Here is a 25,165-nt window from a genome sequence, read left to right as displayed (position 1 = left end):
AGAATTTTATGAGGAAACTCTGGCTTGGATCATAACGCAGACGAGTATTGCTTAATAAAAATGTACAGATTCATGTTTTTATGGTTGCTTTCAACCTCATAAGCATGTAAAAGTGTGAACATTCGTTTTCAAAGGACAAAGCTAGCTGGTTTTATATATTTTTTTTTGTTTGTTTTAATACTGATTAGTAGCTGTGGAGAATAAGGAGGAAGAGACAAAACGTAGCTAAAATGTCCTGAAATTAGTTTCTTCCTTGAAGTTAAATCCTCCGGGACCTTTTTCCTTGCTTTTCCTCTGCCATCTCCCAGAACACTTTCAGTACTGTTAAAATATGTATGATATATATGATATAATATGTATATTGTATCCATTAAACAAAGATTTAGTATCAGTCCTTTAATATTGAATGTTATAACTATAATCTTATTTACAGTGTGATTTTTTTTTTTCCCTCCTTCTGCCCTAGAGCCCAACTGACAATGTGCCTCCGTGCTATCATTAAACATGACTTTCCTGGCCATTGGACAGCTGTAGTAGACAAGATAGGCTACTACTTGCAGTCGCAGAACAGTGCGAGTTGGCTTGGGAGCCTCCTGTGCCTGTATCAGCTGGTGAAAACTTATGAGTAAGTTGATGTTCTTCATCAGGATACCAGGAGTCAGCTCTTTTGTTCTCTGCTGATTGCTGAGAATGAAATTCTTAAGATCACCAGCAGTCCTACAAGGAATTCAGATGGAGAATGGGAATTAATAATTGTCACATATTTCCTTTCCTGCAAATAAATGAAAACTATTCCTCATCTTCGTATCTTCAGTGAAAGCAGAGAATCCAGCAATAAACTACAAGTTTGCTGACATTTTTTCTTGAGGCTTTGAACTTTTGATCCTATTTAAACCATCTGTGAAAGATTTCTTAAATTTTAATAACTTCTTTTGTTTGAAGGTTCCCCAAATTCTGGATATATGAATGCAAATTAYTTCTTACTTTTATGTTATGAATGTAGTACTGTGTTACATGGTCCTATTGCATTCTGTTATCTATACCCTTCTGCTAAGCATGCGTTAGTAAAAGCTTAATGAGCTCTCTCACTCATTTTTTAAATTGTCTGATGTTAGAACATATATATAAACTAACTATCAAAAGAAGTATAAATGGAGGAAGGGGAATCCCGATAAAACAAAGGAGCTATTCGCTCCTATTTRTTCCATCATCCAATATGGATGTGGCGTCGATATGAATGTCAGAGAAATCCAAGTCCCTGCTCCTATGAGGTTATAATCCAGCAGCAAAGAACATTAATCCTTCCTTCCAATAGATACATTTTTGTTGTTTTTAATTTCTCTATAGGCTAGAGAATTTACACAAATTGTTTGAACTGTGAGATGGGAGCTGGAGGAGAGGGTGATTGAGTGAATGCTGGATATTAATTTTTTTTAGGGTACAGAAAAATTGCTGATGGGAAATAGGCTTTAGAACTTCCACAGTGTAGAACTTGACCAATATTTTTGTTTCCTTTCAGATACAAGAAAGCAGAAGAACGAGATCCTCTTATAGCAGCAATGCAAATATTTTTGCCTCGGATTCAGCAGCAAATGATACAGCTTCTGCCTGATAACTCCCATTACTCTGTACTGCTTCAGAAACAAATCTTAAAAATCTTCTATGCTCTTGTTCAGGTTGGCATCTGTGTACAGGAAAACCAAAATTTTGCTTTGCTGAGGACAGCAATCCCCTTCAGTGCATACTTGGGTGTCGTTGAATAAGAATACCAGTTCTGATGGGAAAAGTTTGCAATAAATATCTTTTATAAAAGTATGATCTTTATAGATTTTTTTCTGGTTAGAAACTGGTCACATGATCCTCCAGGTTGAACTTTTAAAGAACCTGTGCACTTAAACACATCCTGCCTATAAGCTTGTTAATCTTGTTTTTTAATAATCCTGTTTTTTCAAAGCTGACAGTCATTTATAATCTGATAGAAAATATATGAGTACCTAGTTCGTACTGTTTAGCCTCTGAAAGTGGCAGTAGTGCATATTGTAGTATAATTGTCAACTAAGACTTCTGTTCATTAGATGACATTTCTCACGATCTTCTGAAAATTTGGTAGAAATTATTTATTGAAGCACAGACCTTCTGCAGAGATGAGTTTGGTGAAGGAATTACTCTTAGTGAATGAGAAGTACAACAAGATCATTTGTGTAAGGAGCAGCCTGAAAGATCTTACTGGAAATTAAAAAGCTAAAATAATTTGTTTTTATATGGAAGAGGACTAAAGGGAACCAAAGATCTTATTTTATTTTCCAAATGCTTGGCTGAATATTATTGTGTTGTTTTGGATTTTGTATAGAAATAAAATTTATTAGATATTAATGCAAAATAGAGTACATTTACTGAAATGTTATCAGCTTCCCAAAACTGCTGTGGTCCCTAAAAATGATCTGGGTTATTATGAAGAAGGGGAAGAAACAAAAAGAATCGTAAGTTCTCAGGCCAAGGGACTCTCAGAAGTAGTGTTTGCTCAGAAATTTCTCTGTTAATTGTACTAAGGAGGATATGATTAGAATAGTATGAAATCAGTTATTGAAAACGTAATTAGTTTTAATTTTACTTAAAACCATGTGTTCTTGGTGATATAATTACTATACCTTCTACTATACATCTACCTTCTTTAGAGAAAATGAGTATTTCATGACTGTGTTTTCTTGTGTTATTTCAGTATGCATTGCCACTCCAGTTGGTGAATAACCAGACTATGACTCAGTGGATGGAGATCTTCCGTACTATCATTGATAGAAATGTGCCTCCTGTAAGATTTAGTTTGCTAAAATTTAATACTTTTTAATACTTGGGTGCTGGCATTTGAGGAATGATCAATGTGAAGATTTTCTAAGTGTTCTTTTCTTAAGATGTCATCTATTTAAGGTTCTTTTTAAGTGCTGTTTCTGATGCAAATGCAGGAGGAACATGTAGGCTGTCATAGTTTCAATAACTTAAGCAGTGCTAATATTTAAATTTTAATCCTGGGTATTTGGAAGTTTCCAAGCATTTTAACTAGTTTCTCTCAAACAAGATAGAAAAGCTCATCCCAAACCCATCATTTGTCTCTGTCTAACTTTTTCTTCATCCATTCTCTACTTTTCTTGAAGAACAAAATAAAAATAGTAATTCAGTTCTTGGGTGTGTGCAACATTAACTGATATTTCCTAATGTTAGCAATATATTTCACAATCTCAACATCATTTTAATAGCTTTAATATATGATTAGGATATGTAGCTTTGGAAGGAATAGTATTATGCTTGATTTTTATGCAAAAGTGCTAACTACTGTATGTTATTTAAGTAAATGTGAGCATTTCAGTTTTTTGAAGGTCCATCGTTTTGAAAATTAAAAGTACAGGCATTGTGCGGGTATTGCATATACACAGTTCTATTGTCCAATTAAGGCATTAAAAATTCCTGAATGTTGTACTATTGTTATTAGAACCAAAGCTTTACGTAATACTGTGAATTATTATTAGCTTACTCAGAGGTAAAGAATATTTAAAATATTTCTCTCAAGAGTGCACACAATTAATTTGAAATAAATATGTTTATTTATAGGAGACTTTGCAAATTGATGAAGATGATAGGCCAGAGCTGGTGTGGTGGAAATGCAAGAAGTGGGCATTACATATTGTAGCTCGTCTTTTTGAACGGTAATGAAGCTAATGAACAGATTAAAAATTATCTTGGAGTACAAATCTTTAATATTACTTGGGGTGCAGTTAGAGTTAAGTTGATTTAAGACATCCTCATCACCAAAGAGGCAATCCTGCTGCTTTGTTCTGCTTTACACTGGCACAGCCACTGATATGAGATCTTCTGAAATGATTTGCTCTCTAAGCGGGCAGGAAACTAGCCTTGCAAGAAAAATACTTTTTTTTTCTTTTTAACTACATCTGGCTGGAAATGCTTATGTTAGCAGGTATAAAGGCATGGAAAGATTAGATGAGTAATCAAAAACCATGGAAGTTAAGTATCTTGTGACAAAAAAGCAGCTATAACCTGGCTATAATATTTTACTTAAAGAGGATCTAAGAAAAGAAAGGGGTAGTGGATCATGGTATAGGAGTTAATGGCCTAGAAGAGGGACTTCTTGGGGATGGAAGGCTACTCAGAGTCCATTGTGTATTGGAAAGTACTATGTTTTCCTAACACACAAGACTTCTCGCTGTGTAAATATCTATGTTCTTTTTAAAGGTATGGAAGTCCCGGAAATGTAACTAAAGAATACTTTGAATTCTCTGAGTTTTTCTTAAAAACATACGCTGTAGGAATACAACAGGTAAGAACGATTAATTTGTTTCTGAATTAGATCATTTTTGCTGAACAAAGTTTTAATTTTTCAGTAGGGCACTCATATAGAAGTCCAATGTGGAAACAAAACTGAAGAGTCAGGCAAATTTTCACAGTGGTCATTGAGAAGGTCTTTAGAACTCTTTTTACAGTGCTATCCTCAGCTGAGGTATAATAACAAATTTTCAGTGATTCAAAAAAGCTGCATAGCAAATTCTCAGAAAAGGTGAGTGCTGAAAAAAACAGGTGTTAGTATTGTGTATAAACATTCCAGATGTAGCTGACAGAAAAAAAAAATGATGCAGAGGCATCATGTCACAGGAGGATGTATTTTCAGGGCAGTCTTTACTAAGTACTTTTGCTGCAGGCAGTCTAGGAACACTGGATTCTGGCTTGACTATTTTATTTCTGGAAGATATAAGCAGGTTAGAAGGTGTTTTGAGAACAACAATAGAACTTACTTCATGCCTAGAAGGCAAGTTTTATGAAAATATGGCATAAATTCACAGTTTGTAMGAAAATTTATTTCTGTTGGGGAATGCTGCTTGCTTGTGATAAACATTGTGTTGCAGATACAATTCAGTTTTGATGAAGTTGCATAGAAGAGAGGCAATTCCTTTTTGAAGTTTCTGTGTTTTTCTGCCAGCTCAGCTGCCGGCCCCTTGGAACCTGGGCTTCCAGACTTCCAGCTGATTTGGTGGAATGACTAYAGGAATTGGGTGCCTGGAAACCTTGAGAGTGTTGGCTCCCAAGCTCAGCCATTTCTGGCATAGCTCCTCCTGTTTCTCCGTCAGCCTGCTATATACTAGATGACTGGGAGYGGTACTTCCCAGGTTTTTGGCTCAACAGATGCTCTTGGGCATCCAGGCTTTCAGGTTACATATAACATGGTTACATAACAGGTTTCTAAGAAGCCRGGAAAATGCAGTAGTCTCTCCTGCTCATGAGTCTGGGCTCTTGATTTTTCTTTGGCCTGTAAACCTTGACAAACACCTGGGAATGCTGGTTTTCAAATGACAGCTCTTTGGATAATCTATATTTCAAGGGTATGTGGCTCTTCAGCACACTGCCAGAGGAAGTGTCCCTGGCCTGGCATCTGCAGGCTTCTCACAAGTTTAAATTTCCAGCCTCTTTTATGAAGGATGCCAAACTGTTGTTGTCACTTCAAGTCAGAATTGAACTAGAAGATTTCAAAATACCAAGATGTGAAAAAGCAAAATTACTTTATGTATTTTGACAAAAAAAGCAGTTTATCTATCAGTATTCATTCTGTGGATATATGTAATTGTTAAAAACTAAAGAAGGAGAGAAATGACTGTGGTAAGACTGTAAGTATGAAATAAGTGGAAAGGGGAAACAGTTCATTCTAAATTCTCTGCTTCTAACTCCTGAGTGATGAAATAGATTCCCATGGGCAATGATAATTTGAAATACTTAAAATTTACCTCTGCTAAAAGACTAGGATATGTAGCAAAAGGAGCAGCTAAACTTACAAGACAAATGGACTGGATGATCTACATGTTTCTTYCATTTCTGCCCCTTAAAAGCTGATTCATTACATTTCTCTGCAGAGTTACAGTGCTATCATGCATTATTACGTTACTAAGGCTTCATTACTTATTTATTACTTGTTAAGTGCTGACATTGTACAGGAGTCTGTATCAGATACAGACAATCCTTGTCCAAGGAGCGTGTGGTACAAAAAACTAAGATAAGGTGCAGTAAGCTGGGCAAGGTATTATGTTCAAAATAGGGTTTTATTAGGGTAATGTGAAGAACTGAAGCAGAGTTGTCCTTCTGAAAATAGATGACTTAGGAATATTTTGATATTCATTGCCCTTTATTTTTATTGTTATTCATGTACTTGCCAATTCTCTACATTGGTTAACACTTATAGTTCATTTGCCGTTAGTGCAGATTAGTGACTTTATACTATGGTATTTTTTTAGTGTAGCAAGCCTTTATAATAAAGAAATATTGTGTAATAGAGCTTGTGGTTGCATGCTAGATGATATTATCTGATTGTTACAACAGGTAGCTGAGTTTAAGGTTTTGGTGTCTCTTCTGATTAACAAATTTAGGTGCTAAACGAGTTTTCCTTTTTAGCTCAGTATTTCTTTTTTTTATCATTGTTCTTCCACAGTCATTTATCTTTGGAGGTCTAGCCTCTACAAATGAATAAAGACACTAGTAATAGATTTGGAAGCCAACCTRTAGGCACTCAAATTTAAAAATCTTCTGCCTATACCTTTTCCTTACCCATTCCAAATTTTGCTGAGGTGGATATAAACTGTGAATCTGTGAATTTATTTGTCTGTGTATATTCACTGAGGGGTCCACTGCACATGTACACATAAGACATGATTTATGGTTTTCCTTTACAAATACCAATTTGTTATTTCTTTAGGTTCTCTTAAAAATCTTAGACCAATACAGACAAAAAGACTATGTTGCTCCACGTGTCCTTCAACAAACATTAAATTATCTGAACCAAGGGGTCATCCATTCTGTAACATGGAAGCAGATGAAGCCACACATACAGGTCAGTGCATAAAACCCAGTCATAAACACTGAATGTCATCAGAATGATAAAAAAAAAAAAAAAAGGGGGGGGGGGAATTTTGCTATTTTAAAGACGGTTTCATTAATCTCTCATGCAGCAGTRAACCTTGGGAAAAATAACATTTCTACACTAATTTGGTTAGTTTTTACTACCATTTATTGCAAATATTGTTAACTGAAATAAAGATTCTATTCCACTAGTTCTTTCTTTTGCTGAAGTCTGCAACAAAATTGTAATGTTCTAGCTTTTATTAGTTGTTAGTGTTCAGAAATGACCAGAGGTTTCAAAGTTCATAACTGATTGTAATGCAAGATAGTATCCAAAAAAACAATAAAGTGTAAGGAATTGAACCTCTATTTTGAGGGCTTATTTTGTAATTACTATGTATAAGAATAAGTGAAAAATGATTTTCATACTTCTATTTTTTTCATGTCGTATTCATGTCCCTTGTCCCATGAATGTTAAGAGGAACAACTTTGAAACGTGTTCTTATGTAAGTGTTGCATTGTGAGATCCTTCTGCAGAATGCTGTGTTCTGCTGTTTGTAACTATGACCTGAAGTGTTTTTTATGCGTGGCACTGGATTATAGTGAAGTCAGATTATTTTGTTAACTGCTGTCTGGGTCTGCTGCAAAAGAAAGGCATGTGTATTACAAGATTATCTCTGTTAGCCAAAATAAAAGAGCACTGGTTGAAAGAATTTTACTCTTTGCAGAAAAGCAGATCTAGTAAATTAGTTCATAATGGAGGGAAGCTGTACTGGAATTTGATTTTCTTGTACTTACATGTATTTAACTTCTCTAATATTAGAGTATAACAGAAGATGTGATATTCTCCCTAATGTGCTACAAAGATGAGGATGAAGAACTCTGGCAAGAAGATCCATATGAATATATCCGCATGAAATTTGGTAAATGTTTGTAGTTAGCACTTATTTTCTGCTTTCACTGTAACTGTAATCCCAGTCATGAGATGTCTGCATTTGCCACACTAATTTCTCTTTCCATCTTTACCAGTGTTCATGAACAATAGGAAGAGAAAATGTTTCTTAAATCTCGCCTATCTATAGTTCAAAGAAGGCAGACGTGAGCGAGTTTTGGCCATCTGGCTAGTGCTCTTAAGCTACATGATCCTCTGAAAGTTGCTTTTCCACTTCAGATGTGTTCAGTGCAGCCCAGGAGACGGGCTGGCTAACTTGGCAATGTCAGTTGTGGAATGCAGTGTTGTTAACTTGTCACAGATGTGACAGCTGTCCGCAAGCTCTTGCAGCTCTCCCTTTGACCAGAAGAGGCCTGACTTGCTCTTTCCGTATTGAAGATTGTTCATTTTTTCAGTATATTTTGCCAATTGTTTTTACTAAGTGGTGAAATAATGAGAAAAACGTATTCTTTAAAAAGGCAGTGCAAAAAATTGGAAATATCACACTGGACTATATTATGAATAATTACTCATACTATGAGATTTGTGTCATTTAAAAGAGAGGGTACTTTAAAATTATAGCAAATTGAACTGAAAAATTGCAGTAAGCCAAGCAGCACAGAGATATAGCATTTGGGAATTTTTATTTGATTTTTGAATAGCATATGTAAAAACAGAATTTAAATGTTTGTAGAATAATTTAAAAAAACTTGGGAGTGCTATTTTAGAAAAATAATGAATCACAAGATAGTGTTGATCACTGAGGTCAAATATGTAGCTGGTTTTCAATATCTGAATTCAGTTCTTTCTATGCAAACAGTGAATCCTATTTTTAGGTATAGCTGAGACTTAAATACAGATTTGAATTATTGTGGAAGGTAAAAAACAAACATAAAAGTACATTTAATTGAAGTTTAGTATTTTGGTCTAGAACAAGAATTTCTGTAGTATAGTAGTATTTTAAAATCATTTCAGGAGAAATTATTATGTAATTGCAATCACATTTTGATATTATCTTTCTAGATTTTATTTAATTCAATTTGTGTAGAGAGGTTTGAGCTAGAGCATATTTGGAAGCACACATTGTTATTTTTCAAGGTATAAATTATATTTTCAATATGGTTAAAGGAGGTTTAGTTATAATGAAAAAAGCTAAAAATTTCAACTTTCAGCAGATTTAAGATTGCCACAGATCAGGGCATCTTTTGCAAACAAAGAGTTTCTCATGAGATTTTAATAAAATCAACCCAAACTGTGTATGTATAATACACAGATGACATTGGAATGTTGTGTTGTTCTTCCCATAATGATTTTAATGAAGAAAGCCAGAATTTCTCATGCTCTCAAAAGAGCTAGTGAATAAATAGTGCCTTCCTAATAAAGAGAATGATGGGTGGTCGGTAGGTTAGGAAGGCAAAAAGTTGGTGCTTTTATAGTTGACCTAAATTTGGGTCCAAACTCTTTGACCATGAAGTGAAAACATTCATGAAGGGTTTTGAAGTTATGCAGKCACCCTGATTTTGTGATGTCCCAGAAACTCAAAATAGTTTATCAAGATTTACTGTTATGTTATATTCAGTGAAGGAAACTTTTTTTTTTAATTTGATAGATGTTTTTGAGGATTATGCGTCCACTACAACAGCAGCACAGAATCTCCTTTATACTGCAGCAAAGAAGAGAAAAGAGGTACTAATTCTTCCTAATGGTTTAAAGTTTCTTAAAAATGTTATCTTTCCTTAAATTTCAAGATGCTACAAGAAGATATTTGTGAAAAGCCTACTTGCTAGTAGGTAGTCAGATGCTTTCCTGACTGAGTGTTGTCAATTGCAGAACTGAAATGTAAACAAGCAAACAAACAAACAAAGGGATTCATATTGCAGCTAAACATTTAACCTGCCAGATACAAACTGAGCTGAAAAAGATGTAGTGATACTTTCTCAAGTTTACAAACAGCCTCTCTGTCATGGTTGTTCAGAGCTTCCCAAACTGGAGCAGGGGGAAAAGTGAGCCTGAGCCTTGTTAATTTGCACTGATGSTATTTAAAATCCTGCTGACAGCAATGAAATTAGCAAGAATGAAACCAATTTCATACAGCTACTCTGTAAATGAGGACATAACTTTTCTGTCGATCTTTCTATACTTACAGTAATATGTGCTAAGGGAAGTCAGCCTCGCCCTGAAAAATATGTGTCAGTTTGCTAAAGCTGCTAATTTTTTGTCTGGATGCAGTTTTGTTATACAGTAAGCGTGGAGCTCCTTTTCTAAATGAATTTCCAGAGAASAGCATAGTCTTTTTGTCAGGTGGAATAGCCTATGACCTTTTCTCTTCTCTGTCGTCAGAACAGTCCTTGCCTTCTGACCTCCTTGTTGTCGTAATTTCTACAGAGATACACAAATGTCATAAAATTTCACAAAATCAGCAAAGCACATAATATACGTGGAAATCAGATTAAATAATTGATTTTGCCAAGAAACCTTTCCAAATCTAGTCAAATATACAAGTTATTGCCAAAACCAACAGACTAATATCAGTCATGAAGAGAACTTCAACTTCTAGTCCAAGCTGTTCTCGAATATGTATATGTTCCTGCATGTATGTACACAGACACACACGTACATATATTTATATATGTATAGGACAAACCAGAAAGGAAGTAAGGAAAAAAAAAAAGAAAATAGGAAGTAAGGAAAAAAAAAGAAAAAAGTGACGTTACCTATACTGTTTGAGCCTCTTCTCTTTTCATCGCCTTTTTGATTTGCTGCAAAACAACAAAAATACGTTAGTTGCTAATGTGAAATTTCAAGGAGGAGGTGAATTTAATTTTGACAAGTATGAGTGAAAAGCTGAAAAAAGAAGCTTTTAAATTTTAACTGTAGAAAGCTGATACACCTAGTACCTCACAGTTACTTGGGCCAAGTTAAAATTTCTACTTACAAAAATCATATGAATTTTTTAACTAAAGCAATTTTATTGAAATAATTTGGTTTAGATACTTCATTGACAAAAGGAAAGCTTGTGTTTGTCCTGTATCTGTATTGTATACAGGTATTACCAAAAATGATGGCATATTGCTACCAGATTCTGACAGAGCCAAACATTGATCCAAGGAAAAAAGATGGAGCTTTGCATGTTATAGGATCCCTGGCTGATATTTTACTGAAAGTAAGTGGGTAAGGAAGTGAAATAGGTTTATATTTGTAATTCTTGTTATCAGTTGCAATTTCCTTCTGCCCCCCTGCCAAAAGTTAACTTATAATGTATGCCTAGCCCTTAATCATATTTATGAAGTCTGTAGAGTGATTGCACTGTATACTAAGAATTTGACAGTTTGTTTCTTTAAAACTATTAACATTCTTTGCTATTTTTTATCTTCCCATTTTAAACCCAAATTTTTCTTCCAAGTTTCTCCAAAACTCCACTTTTTTGCTACAGAACAGTCCCTTGGTCCTCTCCTGCTTTAGTAAAGTGGAAGAGTGTTAAGAAAACAAATATGCATTCCATCAATAAAATTGCTATGATCCTTTAGCAAAACCCCCAACAGCTTACACTATTGTGGGCTGATTCTAGTTCCAGGAAAATGTTTACTTAACACATTGCAGGAATGTTTTGTCTAGTTTTCAGCCTTCTTACTGTACAATATGTGGCTTTTAGTCTCATTGCACCAGCCAGTTGAGAGTTTTGCAAATTAAGTGAAAGGAGCACAGAGCTTCTGTCCTTCCTCCGTTCTTTGCATCACGTTATCTTCACAACATTGAGTATTTTTCTGAAGTTTGAACACACATTTATTCTACACTTTTGCTCTATAAGGTAATATTCATTACAGTTTCCCTTATGCTTTTGTAGAGTGTGGAGTCCTAGGTATGCCCTCTCTCCATGTCAAAAGTAACTGCTGAAAAGTCACTACTTATTAGAATTAGAATGGAGGCCTCGTGCTGGAGGCTTCCTTTCGAAAGTATGCAAAAAGTTATTTTATGTAAGTTTTCTTTCTGTACACATGTCATCTAGTCTACATATAAAAGGAATATGTTACCAGCATTTACCTTTTGCTTTTTACCTGTCCATCACCTGATATGATATCCTGGAACATCAATAACATTGGCAAAATATTTGCAAATTGCACTGGAATGTAAATGCCCTCCCTTCYCTGTTGGATATAATAGTGAGGAGGAAGGCATTGTCCCTGTTGTGAGCAGCCTTTCATGTTGAATGGGCGTTTCTAAACCCATTTATYGCTGTCCTGAGGAAAAAGGGGGATTTATTTCAGTATACTGTTCCTATTTGAAATTTTCAGCCTTTAAATGTGTGGTTATAATACACATTATAAAAATGTGTGGTTTACAAAGGAGTAGTAATTCCAAAACACTCCCCCTCCCTATTCTGAATGTCTTGTATTTGGTGTTTGCCAGATTGAAGAATTTGGTGAACTGTTTCTGCATAAAATGTTTGATTTGTTAGTGTCTTCTGACTGGTGAGTTGACAGATAGGGACTGTAACTAGCTTATACACACTATGACTCTGATTTAGCCAGGTGCATCTCCATAGAGGCTTCCAGTGTAATGGATGCAAATCTCTAACCTGTGTGCAGAAGGGAAAATTCTTTTACTGTTTCTGTATTGTTTTTTGCTCCCAGTTCTTCATCTGCCTCCTGAAGGTTTGGAAAGCCATATGGGAAAAACTGATGTATGGATTAGTGAAGTAAAAGTGTGATCACTTAAGATATATTTCGTATTGTATGTGCCTTTTCACCCTCTTCGTATCTTAGTCCTTCCTTTAGTTGGTAACACAATCCCCGAGCGTCCTTTCTAGTATGCTGAAGCTATAAATGCTAGAAAAGTCCCAAGTCTCCATGCTGGTGGTCCTGGCTTTCTGTGACTATCTTGGGATTTGCCAATTTGGAATAATAAGGAATAATTTTCATTGAATATCCTTCTTCAGCCAAGGAGATTTCTATCACAAAGGGATTATCTTAGCTGTCCAATTAGTATGTAAAAAGATACAAGTTATTGTTGTAGTATGTAAAATAATTGTTTTTACTATTTATACTTACAGCAGGGCATTTCAACCTCTGCTCTGTTTCATAATAAAGCTTATATTTATCTTCAGCTATGTATGTACTCCTTTGTAGGAAGACTGGGAATACTAGGCTTGATCCTGAGTCATTTTTAAAAATAAAAATCTGCTGGAATCAATTACTTTAGAAAAAAAAAAATTCAGGTACAATATTATAAACAGTAATGTAGATTTCAGCGTTATATATACAGGTTCTCTACTTGTCTGGCTTTTGACTTACTATCCTCACAATATTTTTTCTGCTCAGGGAATGAGAAGTAGATCTTGTCTTGAGGCAAAGAATACCTTTTTTAGGCTTACAAATCATTGTATTTTCTAATGGTTCACAAGTTGGTTAAAATAAATTACTGGCTAAAATGGAGTATATAAAATGAACAATCTCCAAAACTAATTTTTATTTACATCAACAGAAGAGTGTATTCAAGGATCAGATGGAGCTGATGTTACAGAATCATGTATTTCCATTGTTCATGTCTAACCTGGGGTACCTCAGAGCTAGAGTAAGTTCACAAAGTACATAAATTTCAATATTTGCCGTGATTCTTTCCTTTGCAGTTTAGCTTCCTTCTGAATATTAATAAAAGAAATAAAGCAATCCAAATACATAATATACTTTCAAATAACTAACTCATACAGCATTTTTTCAGCATTTTGATTTTAAAAATGATTTGACAATTAAAGGAATTGATAGAAAGTCTGTATTGTGTTATTGTTTACTTTGATCAGACTGGACAATTTGAACAGTGATTATATGATGAYGTATAAAAGCCATTTTATGAGCATTTTTCATTAGCAGATCCCAATAACTTGAGCTGTTGAAAGCTGTGAAAAACAAGTAGGCTTTTTACAGAGTAGATATTACTAGTTTAAGTGTAGCTTGGACAAAATCTCTGACTGTCCGTATCAGTCAGAAACAAGCTGTTAAATTTCCTTTCCGATTTTCCCCAGAARACTAAAACTCTGAATGTCAATTGTGTGCCTACTGAATTTATTGGAATTTGGGGAAGGAGAAGAAAGAATTATTTGAATGCAAAAACTATATTACATGTTATTGCATGAATAAACTGTAATTAAGAAAACAAAACAACATATGCGAACAGACAGAGATGGTTAGCATCATTTTTAAATTAGTTTAAAAATGTTAGAAATTGAACTAGCCCCTAACTTGCTTTTCTTTTTGGCATGCAGTCCTGTTGGGTTCTTCATTCATTCAGTGCTTTGAAATTCCACAATGAGCTAAACTTAAGGAATGCAGTAGAGTTGGCAAAGAAGAGCCTGATTGAAGATAAAGAAATGCCTGTTAAAGTAGAAGCTGCAATAGCTCTTCAGACATTAATAAGCAACCAGGAGCAAGGTAATCTAAAGTGGTTCATTAATTGTATATACTTTGCACATACTATTTTTTCTTTTTTTGTGGAGAATTTTTTTTTAATTTGGTGCAGATATATTTAAACATGTCTAACATTTAAAGACAGTTTTCTGACCATTTCATCATGTTTAGACTGCTTCACTTGCCCATTAGCTACTGTGTACATCCCTGAATTCTGACTTCAAAATTTTCTGGCAAGTTTCTGCACAAAAGAACATAGAATCAACATACTTCATTTAACAGACTAAATAATACCTGTCTCTGTTTTATTTTTAATGAAGTGAAGTGGTATGTACATTTAATATTGAATGCTCTCTGTGTATGACGGCACATATTCCCCCAGAAGAGCGGGTGCTGTTGTAGGTGGCTTTTCAGTATTAAATGTGGTGAAGGTACAATTTGTTTAGTTACTTTGTTAGTTTACAAGCTAGGGACTGTAAAGTGCTTTGGCTAATTGCTTTTTTTCTGACGTGAATTAGTTTTGTTTTAATAGTTTTATTCAAGAGTAGTCAGGTACCTAGTAATTTTAAGGTACTGTATGTTTGCTGTTTACGAATAGTTAATCTCGCCTTATTTGAATTGTCTTTTTAGCCAAAGAATATGTGAAACCATATGTAAGGCCAGTTATGCAAGAGCTCTTACACATTGTTAGAGAGACGGAAAATGATGATCTTACTAATGTAATCCAGAAGATGATCTGTGAGTACAGTCAAGAGGTAGCTACCATCGCTGTTGACATGACACAACACCTGGTAAGAGACAATAGTAGAGTAACGGATCAGTCACAGGCACATGACTGGTTTGGTAAACATTTTATGAGCCTGTTGTTTGAAGTGATCCTTATAAARGTTCCATATATAGTGTTCATAATATATAGTTTTTTCAATCCAAAGCATCTTTAAAACCTATAGACTTTTCAGAGGTACTGAATTTTGTCACTGGTTTTAATGAGCCAAACTCTGATTATTTAACATTACAAATGACTCAACAGAGCTAGACTTNAAAAAAAAAAAAAAAAAAAAAAAAAAAAAAAAAGTGCACTATCAGTGCTGAAATAGATAAGGCATTACTACTGTTTTATTTACTGTCTTGGTTTTGCATGACAAATTAGAATAGTAGGTTGGCCCTTGAATATCAAGCTAGTTGCTTTTCTTTCATAGGCTGAAATATTTGGTAAAGTACTTCAGAGTGAGGAATATGAGGAAGTGGAGGACAAAACAGTTATGGCCATGGGCATCTTGCACACAATTGACACTATTCTGACAGTTGTTGAAGACCACAAGGAGGTGAGTTGTTTTTTTTATATGTTTTCTCCTGCTATTCCATTCGTGCTTTTCATTCGTKATAACAAGCTACTTCTAGGTATGTGTTTCATCCCTTGCTCTGACAGGTGTATTTATTTACTGTAGGTAAGATGGTGAATCAATAGCAAACGATCTCTGACAAATTTGAATTTAAAACCCAGTTTGTGTTTGTGATTTCTGAACTGTTTAGCCCTCACCTTTGAAGGAAATTTTTCTCTTGAGGGTAAAATCCATAGCCATTATTCTTGCAAACACTTCATTGGATAATTACTACAGGCTTTTAAACTATATTTTAGAGAGGAACATTATTGCATTAGGTAATTTTTGATACTGGTGACTCATATTTTGCTGTTTACCCAGCGGTTTCTTGGATAGAATTGAAGCAGTGGATTTCCTAGCTGTGGTTCAATATAAATCTACATTTCACATATTCAGAGAAGTTACCAGGGAAGGCTCACATCCTTTTTGAACTCAGTGCTTAAGTGAGCACTAGATTAGGATTGCTGCCTGGCTCCTAATGAGGCTCGTTCTTTTGGCTCATACCACTGAGTTTGACTGAAGTAGGAAGGAGTCCAGTGACTGACCAGAGAGTCACAGTCAGTCAGCAACTTTGAGCTCAGTTGACATAAAGTACAGAAGTGCTTTGTCCGAGGTTGTTTTGCTTCCTTGAATTACAATGAGAAAGTTTCATTGCAACTCTGAAATAAATCTTTTAATGAAGCTTATAATTTTAAAAATAGTCTGATTAAAATACTAATTATTTTCTCCTATGAACATTGTCTTCCTTTTGATTTCAAAGCATCTTTATTTCTTTCTAAGAGCCCTTTGCATCTTTGGAAAACCACAAAGAAATATGGTAGCTAAGCTGAGCTCTAGGTATGATAGGCTGGAGTAGATCTTCAGGTTGTAGGGCAGGAAAACCTCTGGAGTGGAACTTTTGAGGATAAACTTAGCAGCTTCTTTTTCTATTGTGTGAAGCACAAACTAAAATACTATGCAGAGTGCTTTTCATCTTAGGATCTTATATCATTTTAGAAATGAAATAAGTGTTATCTAAATAAAACATGAGGCTGAAAACTCCTTAAAAAGTTCCCGTCCCTTTCACTTTTATCTGTGGAGGGAGCTTAGAGGATCGTCAGTTCTAAGTCAGGTGTCTTAGTCAGCTGCATGCTGTTAGGTGGAAGAATCTGGGCTCATATTCTTAAATGCTGTTCTAGAATGGGTCTAGGAGGCCTGATAYCATGTAAGATTGTGTGCGTAATGAATGGGCATGGGTAATAAAATGGAAGGCCTATATTTATTGGTTTTACTTAGACTTGTAATGTGGCCATACAATTTTCCTTGTAGTTTGATRAATGCAGTCTCCCTGTTCAATGCAGCAAGGTCTAATACACTTGTCCCCTCATGGTAAAACTGCTCACTCCAGCCATTTGCCTCACAATAGCTTTTGCCTGATCTCAACACAGTTATATTCTCCCAATTTCTAYGTGTGTTCCCCTTGGTGAGCCTGTTCTGGGAAGCTCTCCATGGACCTGAGGCAAAAACTTCTCTTCCTTTTAACCCATTCTTCTTTAAAGATTTTTTTAATGGGGGCCTTGTCTCAAACTCTTTGAGCATAGTGTTTATGTTACCTTTRCCTTGTACCAGGAAAGGCAGCAGAGAGTTTTCAATAGGATCTGTAAAATAACCATTAATTAATAAATATTAAAATAGTGGAACACCTTGTAAGTGACATGTTCTAGAGTAATACTGTTTATTGAATATTTGAGTACTTACATTAGTAAGACCTTATTCCATATTTTTTTTGTGATTGCTAAAGCAGCATTTTGAGAGTGATAAAAGCATTTTGCTTTGAAGAACTTCTCACTTAAATGGAATTAGTAAAATATATTGATCAAATTATCTCTTTCTGTATTTTTAAATAAATGRCTTTTTTTTTTTTCAGATAACTCAACAGCTGGAGAGCATTTGTTTACAGATCATTGGCCTTGTTTTGCAGAAACATGTTATAGGTATCTTTTAGAACTAATTTTTAGAAAAATCTTACACATTTTTACACAGAAAATTCTTAGATTAATTATTGTGAACAACACTGTTTTYCTGTTCAGAATTTCATCCCCCTTTTTTTATACTGCTACTTTAGAGAAAAAAATGTTAATTTTCAGTTATGATTTGTTTCTCCTGATCTCCTCTTTCACCRTAGTTAGATCAGTTACTATTTATTGGAGGTCAGACCTAAAGCAGAAGATGGAACTCTAATTATAGTTCTGGCTAATTATGTTAAAGGACAAAGTCTGCAATAAAATTACTATTTTATGGACRCAGTCCACAATTACACTACTGTTTTATCAGTTTCCTGTATTAAAGAGCTGCACACTTTCTGATAAGGCCTTTAAGAGAAAAAAAAGGTTGAGATAATAGAAGATTTGTGCAGTAAATAATTTAAAGGCAATGTACTTTGTGTGGTGGTAATACAGTTTTCCAGTGTACATATATAATGAAAAACAGTGCATATCATTGCAATTATAGCGATCATAAAGTCTCTCTAAAAGAATCTTTTCCAACTGTATTTTTTTCTACATATTGATCTAGCTATTAAATGCTGTCTTCTAGTTGTAATATGACCCAGGGCTTGCTTTTGAGATTTCATGGCATTTGCGAGCAAAACTTCTYTTTTACAGCACCCTACTTCAAATTGTTTCTCCTCTCCAGAGTTTTATGAAGAAATTCTCTCCTTGGCATACAGCTTGACATGCCAGATGATTTCACCTCAAATGTGGCAGCTTTTAGGTGTTTTATATGAGGTTTTCCAGCAGGATTGCTTTGAGTACTTTGCAGGTATGACTCTTTCTACTCTGTTGATGTTTCAACCATTTGGGAATTCATCTCCAAATCCCACCTTCTAAGGGTCACTTCCATTTAGTGTCATGATTTGAAATGATCATGTAATTGAATCATGCCCTGACCATCTGTTTAGTGCATGAGTATAACAAGAGCATATTTAGCTGGGAGGAACTTGTTCAAATCTATCAGCTTGCTCGGTTATTGTAGGGGGTCCTAAACTCAAAGAAAACTGATACCTACAAAGTTAATATGAAACTACATATTAATTAATAAAATGTACGCCTATTCTGTTTCTTATTCTGAAAATGSATCCTGCAGAGTGCACCTTACAAAGAATTCTGTTAACATAGACTTGTAAAGTTTGAATTTCAGCCATGTTCAGGAATTTGGGTTAATGAATTACACTGTGGGACTMGGGCCTGATTGGTTAACACTTTTAGGGATTTGCTTGTAATTTTTTCTCTTTTGTTCTCCCTCTTCCCCAGATATGATGCCTCTCTTGCATAATTATGTGACCATTGACACTGATACTTTACTGTCTAACCCAAAGAATTTAGAAATCATTTATGCTATGTGTAAAAAGGTAAGGCTTCTGATTCTGTTATGCTTATTAATGGTACTTAACAATCATACAGAACAACAGTGTGACCTGAACATGCCAGTTGGAGACTGGTCATTTCAGAACAAAACRAAGTTTTGCCTCAGCTGAGTTTCAGATAGACTTAGCACCTTCACACTTGTAAGTGAYATAATTTTATAGAAGACTATATGCACAGACATTTGTGGGAGAAAGTTGCAGTGCTGTTGCTCATGTTAACTCTCTTGTATGAGCAGCAATTTCAGTAAGCAGATGAATCYTTGAAGCCTGATTGMCTTCGGTTTTGTATCTTGTGATTGGATTCTCTAAATGTCAGCTAAGGTACGAATACATCTGTAGTTCTTCCCATTTATATGGGACCACATTTATAATATTTCTCCTTTATACTTATTCTCTCACGTGTAGTAAAGTATGAGATCACACTGCAGCTTTTCTCTGRTTTGGGGCATTATAGAGTCTTCTGCATCTAGCTTCCTGCTTATTTTCAAGAAACTTATGAGGATTTARTGTGTTTGAGAATTCTACTCCTATGTCAGGTTTGATTGGCACTGTCCGTGGGATTGAAATGAGCTGAGAAGAAACAGTCAGTTTCACGCATATGCACTTATACACAGAATGATTGCATGCATCTTGTTTTTAATCAGAAATTAGCCTAGAGACAGGACTTCACTTTGCCAGGCTGTTAAACTGCCAGCGTCTATTAGAACTGCAGTCACAAAATGAAAACAGGATATAGAAAACATCAGTGATTCTTTTAGGTAACATTTCCTTTGAAAAAGGGAAAGGTGATGAGGGACATATAAAGGATACAAACGTTCATAAAGAGCAATAGAGAATTCTTCTGAGTTTTTAAATTCACCTTTAACCATCTTTTGTTCTTTGTATCYTGTAGAGATGATTTCTTACCTTTTTTAATTCATCCCAGAATATATTGTGGAGGGATATGTAGATGCCATGTACAGGTTTGAGTATACAGGGATACTTGCTTTCAAAGCTGATTTTGATTAATACTAAAACTGATCTGTCATTTGGATTGGTAGGTATTAACAGGAGATGCAGGAGAAGATGCAGAGTGCCATGCAGCCAAACTCCTAGAAGTAATTGTTCTCCAGTGCAAAGGACGGGGTATTGACCAGGTGATATACATTAAGCAGATACTCTTTTTTGATGGTTTCTAATGATATGTGTATGATTCCTGAGAAAAGCAATTGGAATTAGAGAATTTGGTGGAAATATAAAATGAAGGAATAAGGAAGAAATACAGATAGAAAGATGTGAATGGACTCGGGAGAGTTTGTCTTTTGTTTTTTGAGATTAGATATTAGTGGGTATGACTGGAATGTGAAGGTAAACTGAACAGTAAGAGTATAGTGTGATGTACAAGCTTGTTTTTTCCTGCTTTCTCCTAATAGGATTTTCCCTCTGTTGCAAAACAAACACTGTTAGGACTGTTGTGGTTGAGAAGTTAATTGTACATATCAAACTACTGAAATTGTTTCTTCAAGTAGGATGAGCTTGGTCATTTTGAATATTTTGAATTACCCAGTGCACATGGAAAAGACGACCTTTGTATGTAGAAGGTGGCTAGATGKTGATTGCAAGGAGAATCATAATCACAGTCTTCTGGAGTTGCTTAGGACACACTTAGATGGTGTATTTTTTATGTTAAAGGCTAAATTTCAAACTCATATTCTGCATAACACTCCAACCTCAATTACTTTAACATATCATATTTGAKGTTGCCTGTGGACTTCAATGATTAATTTTCAGTTAATTTCACTGAAACCAATATAATTTCACAATTATAGAACTGAAATAATTGAAGATTAAAATATTACCTGAATTATTTTATTTTTAAAAGAAATCAGGAAGGAATTAAAGTGTGTTGCATGCATTTGCATTGAAATAAGTATGTGTGGGAGGCTCTACTGAGCTCCACAACTCTGTGAATTAAAATGGTTGCACGTTAACTGAAACTCATAAACTCTTATAATTCTTCCCAAATTGATGAATAGCATAAACCTGCACCTTTAAATATATGTAGATGCTTATTTTGTTAGGTAGGAGTATGTATATACTTGCTTTTATTTGAATAAACTTACTTGTTTTAAACTTTTCTAAGAAATTTAACATCACTTTACATTTATTAAGTAAAACTTTTTCTTGCATTTTTAGCTCATTTCAGTTTTTAATGCCTATTAGTCTTACGATTGTTGGATATTTTTATTCAAGAGCAGAATGTCTTTGGATTCTTTTCTAAAACTTTTTCAGGTTAAAACAAATTCCACCAAATGGCCCCAAATATTCTCCTTTGTGTTGAGAATAACTTTGGCATTTTTAGCTGAGAGAAATAGTTGTTTTTATAAACGTGAAATCAGGGACTTGAAATACTTTTATACAAGGAAATGCATAGAATACATTCTTAGAACATTCCTGGACTTCAGCTAATTCTGGAGGTTGGTTCTGATAATTGTGTTTTAAATTTTTGTGTAATGTGGCTGGATATATAATTTTTTATCTTATTTTTTTCCTTCTCCTTCATAATTATATGCCCAGTGTATTCCACTGTTTGTGGAGGCTGTTCTGGAGCGGTTAACAAGAGGAGTTAAAACAAGTGAACTTCGTACTATGTGTCTTCAGGTTGCCATAGCTGCACTCTACTATAATCCTGACCTACTTCTACATACCTTAGAAAACATCAGATTTCCACACAATCCTGAGCCCATCACTGCACAGTTCATAAACCAATGGATGAATGACACAGACTGTTTTCTTGGGCAAGTATTGTGGTTTTRTCTTTCAAAGTCCATGCTTTTGATTTTTCTATTCACTTCTATCTTCTGTCGCTAGTTATGCTGATACAAGAGATCTCGTTTCTAGGTTAGTCTAACAGTAACCCACACTAGCAATGTCTAATTGCTGTGATGCAGCTAAAGGTGATCTATGTGTATTTATTTTTTCCTTTTCTGTTGAGTTATGCACTGAATTTCCTTGTTGCAAGGAACACAAGAGTGCAGTACATACTGTACATTAGAATTCTTAGAAGTTTCTTAGTCATGAACTATCTGCTTGTCCAAGAGATGATCCAGCATATGCAGAGATTAGTATTCAGAGCTGACCAGCAGGATTTTAGGGAAATAACTTTTTCTCAAATACTATGTTTACATATTTTCTGTTTTGTATTTTCTAAAATATTTTTAACTGCTCCACTTAATGTTAAAAAACATTATTCCCTCTAGTGAAAAACAAAATCCACACTCTGGTTTTAATTTCTGCCAGTTGTTCATGTCAATTTTTGCATATTTATCCTTATGCCATTGATTTATTGACTGTTCAGCACACTCCTGAATATACAGTGCATTCAGACCTCCCTTGAATATGTGTGCAGACTGAACCAGTGTGCACTCAGGCAGGAGCTAAATATTTGTAAAGTGGAGGGGGTGGACCAAGGCTATTATGTACTTGATGATGTGCGGATCTAAAATCCAGTGCTCAAATGTTAGTGCTTGCCTCGCGGCTGAGATATAATGCCTGGCTGCAAGAGCTTCAAGTTCACTTAAGGGCAAAGCAGACCATCAGATGTAGTTGACAGCTCTCATCTTTGTGCTATGAGTTRCATTTTGTCATTGGAGGCATAAAATCAGACTGCAGGTGTATGGACAGGCTCAGAACGTGCCTTCTCTGTGCACAGTATGTGCCAACGTAGTAAGKGAAGTGTCGGTGTGTTAGGAGTCATGCCATGAATTAGCATGGGGCCAAAAGAGGCAGCTTGTGACCCCAAGGATGCATACCTTATCCTTTAGCTTGTCATTCTTTTCCTTCCTGTTTTTTATTGGCACAGTTTTATTTCTCCCAATGAAAAACAAGTTAATCAGGCTCCAGTGGGACTCTTATAAGATGGTTTCTCCACTCCCCGATCATGCAGGCAGCTTTTCTCTGTACCAGTTTTTATCTGAGTCCATCTTTCTTGAAGAGAATTACATATTATCTTGGTACAGCTTCATTAGTGCCTTAGTGTCCCTCTTGATTTTACATTGTGTGGTACATGGTAGCATTGCAATACAACAGTGACTCCCAGTTAATAAGTGATCAACAAGTATACCCAGGTTTTGCTCTCCTTTGTAATATTTACAAAATGTGTACCGATGTACTGYGTAAAAATGTGTTTTTTTCACTCCCCTGTCCTAAGTACACAGTTTAGTGGGCTTAAGATGGAGGGACAATAGTGTGTAGACTGGCAGCACAGTCTACCTTACTAGCAGTAAAACTGCTTGGAGTTAGAAGAGAAATTGACTGCTTTGGTGTGGTATGTGTAGGCTCTGTAGGCAAATTCATGTCTGAATTCGAAGTTATTACCATAACATTCTTTATTTGAAGAAAAAAAAATCTTAAAAAGTGCTAAAATATTCAAAAAATGAGAAAAAAACTTTGTATTTCACCATAACAAAAATGGACAGTTCATAATATCATGTGCATTTTGACCTCTTCTACCTGCTGTGCRTATGAAATGTATATCCTATATCTGAACATAAAAGAACCCATTATCGTTTAGAGGGGTTACTTGAGTTGGTTACAAAGAAGGCATAAGGGGGCCTATGTCCCTGAGTTCTTTTGAAGCATCAGTGGCTGAAAAATGGCACCCTTAATTCTACCTCTCCCATATATTGTGGTAATATTACTGTTAAATTTTGAAACTATTTTTACATCCGCTAGCTTTAGAAAAGTGGAAGACTTTTTAGCATAAGGATTTCTATGCACTAATTTTTATGGCTGAAACAAAGTTCTTGAGATTCAACTCTTTCTGCTGTCATTTTTCTATTGAATGTGAATGCTGAAAGCGTACAGAGACAGTATGAAAGAACATATTCCCTATAGGTGGTAAACWTGTCATTCCTTCTTAAAAGAATTCTGAAAATGAAAGAGATTGAAAGCCTTACACAGTGCATCCTAGAGCAGTCACTGAGAAGCTAGTCAGGTCCAGAGAGGAAAAATGCTGCAGACTTGAATAGATTTCAACGTCATATACCCCTGCAAGMCACAGCTTAACTTTCAGTTATTTTGTGTTGCTTTTTGAAAAAGCATCACTTTTTACAACTACTGTTCAACTAAATCCTTCTTCAGAGCTGAGAAAAAAGTTGACAAAGCCTATGAAAATGAAACACAGGGATCAGCGTGCTAAATTTTGCTCAAACTGTGCAGTTGAGTGGTAGCCAAAGATTAAATTCTCTCTCTTTGATATGCTGCTACCAGCAGTGAAATAAATGTCTATGAAACTGCTGAAATCTAAAAATTACTGTCCATTCAGAGCCATCTCCTCAGTTTGCAGCTTTCAGGTACAGGGCTTTTGCTATAGAACTGCTTATTAGGAACTGTGATGTGATATAACTGACTTTCTCCATTTCCCTCAGAAGGACAGGACTACTTATAGAAGACCTTTTCATTTTAGAGTTGTCATCTGAACAGCAGCCAAACACTGAGATGCCTAAATGAACATGAGGAGACAGAGTTGCAAAAGAAACCTGGCTTCTTTGATACCCTTTCTTGGGCCCACTTCTGCAGAGTTCATATTTGCATCAGTGAAGAATACTAGCAGGCACCCTGATTAGTACTGTCGTTTGTCTCTCCAACCATCATGCATAGCTGCGTTATTTTAGAGTTAGGTTGCTTTCCAAAAAGAGGGGTTTTTAGACTTAAATTCAGGTCAGCTGGTACAGTTACAAGTCCTAGAGAAACTGGAAARGAGCAAAGTAAATCCACTTCCAGCTGTTACAGACCAGGTGAATTTTACTGACATTTCTTTGTTAGCCATGCAGACTGTCTGTGACTTACCAGTAACAAAAGTTCTTTAATATACTTTGTCCATATGAATCTCATGCCCTTTTCTCCTTTATCTGCTTCTGTGAAGTCCTGGTATCCACAGATTCTGTCCTGACAGAGAGGTAGTAGTCCTGTTGGTCTATGTTCTCAGGTTCAAACTAGCAGACAGTGCTGGTGAAAAGAGCGCAATATTTCTTTAGTAGGACTTCTGCACTCATGAAATGGAATCCATGTGAATAATACATCTTGGGAAAAAAAGCTATTGCAATAAGATAAGTAACTGTTCTTCCATGTTATCCAAGATATAGAAACTATTTAAACCTGTTTAGAATTTTGGAATGTT

General features: G+C 35.2%; 1 protein-coding gene across 2 annotated transcripts in view; it reads left to right on the top strand.

Moving 5' to 3' along the window:
- Window positions 1-25,165, top strand: part of IPO8 (importin 8) — a 45,709-nt gene that overhangs the window by 12,674 nt on the left and 7,870 nt on the right. For both annotated transcript variants that reach the window (XM_085324153.1, XM_085324152.1), the window contains exons 4-21: window positions 467-625; window positions 1,520-1,676; window positions 2,720-2,809; window positions 3,604-3,698; window positions 4,243-4,327; window positions 6,746-6,880; window positions 7,712-7,811; window positions 9,429-9,505; window positions 10,866-10,982; window positions 13,301-13,390; window positions 14,079-14,244; window positions 14,851-15,011; window positions 15,420-15,545; window positions 17,509-17,575; window positions 18,276-18,401; window positions 18,893-18,990; window positions 20,046-20,141; window positions 21,562-21,782. In XM_085324153.1, the coding sequence (XP_085180279.1) occupies window positions 467-625; window positions 1,520-1,676; window positions 2,720-2,809; window positions 3,604-3,698; window positions 4,243-4,327; window positions 6,746-6,880; window positions 7,712-7,811; window positions 9,429-9,505; window positions 10,866-10,982; window positions 13,301-13,390; window positions 14,079-14,244; window positions 14,851-15,011; window positions 15,420-15,545; window positions 17,509-17,575; window positions 18,276-18,401; window positions 18,893-18,990; window positions 20,046-20,141; window positions 21,562-21,782 (2,166 nt within the window). The remainder of the gene's footprint in view (window positions 1-466; window positions 626-1,519; window positions 1,677-2,719; window positions 2,810-3,603; window positions 3,699-4,242; window positions 4,328-6,745; window positions 6,881-7,711; window positions 7,812-9,428; window positions 9,506-10,865; window positions 10,983-13,300; window positions 13,391-14,078; window positions 14,245-14,850; window positions 15,012-15,419; window positions 15,546-17,508; window positions 17,576-18,275; window positions 18,402-18,892; window positions 18,991-20,045; window positions 20,142-21,561; window positions 21,783-25,165) is intronic.

Source organism: Rhea americana, unplaced genomic scaffold, assembly GCF_003343005.1.
Source record: "Rhea americana isolate MKP2758 unplaced genomic scaffold, rheAme1 scaffold_9, whole genome shotgun sequence".
NCBI classification, from domain to species: Eukaryota; Metazoa; Chordata; class Aves; order Rheiformes; family Rheidae; genus Rhea; species Rhea americana.
The sequence above is the reverse complement of the archived record's forward strand: the minus strand, read 5'-3'. Positions and strand labels throughout refer to the sequence as shown.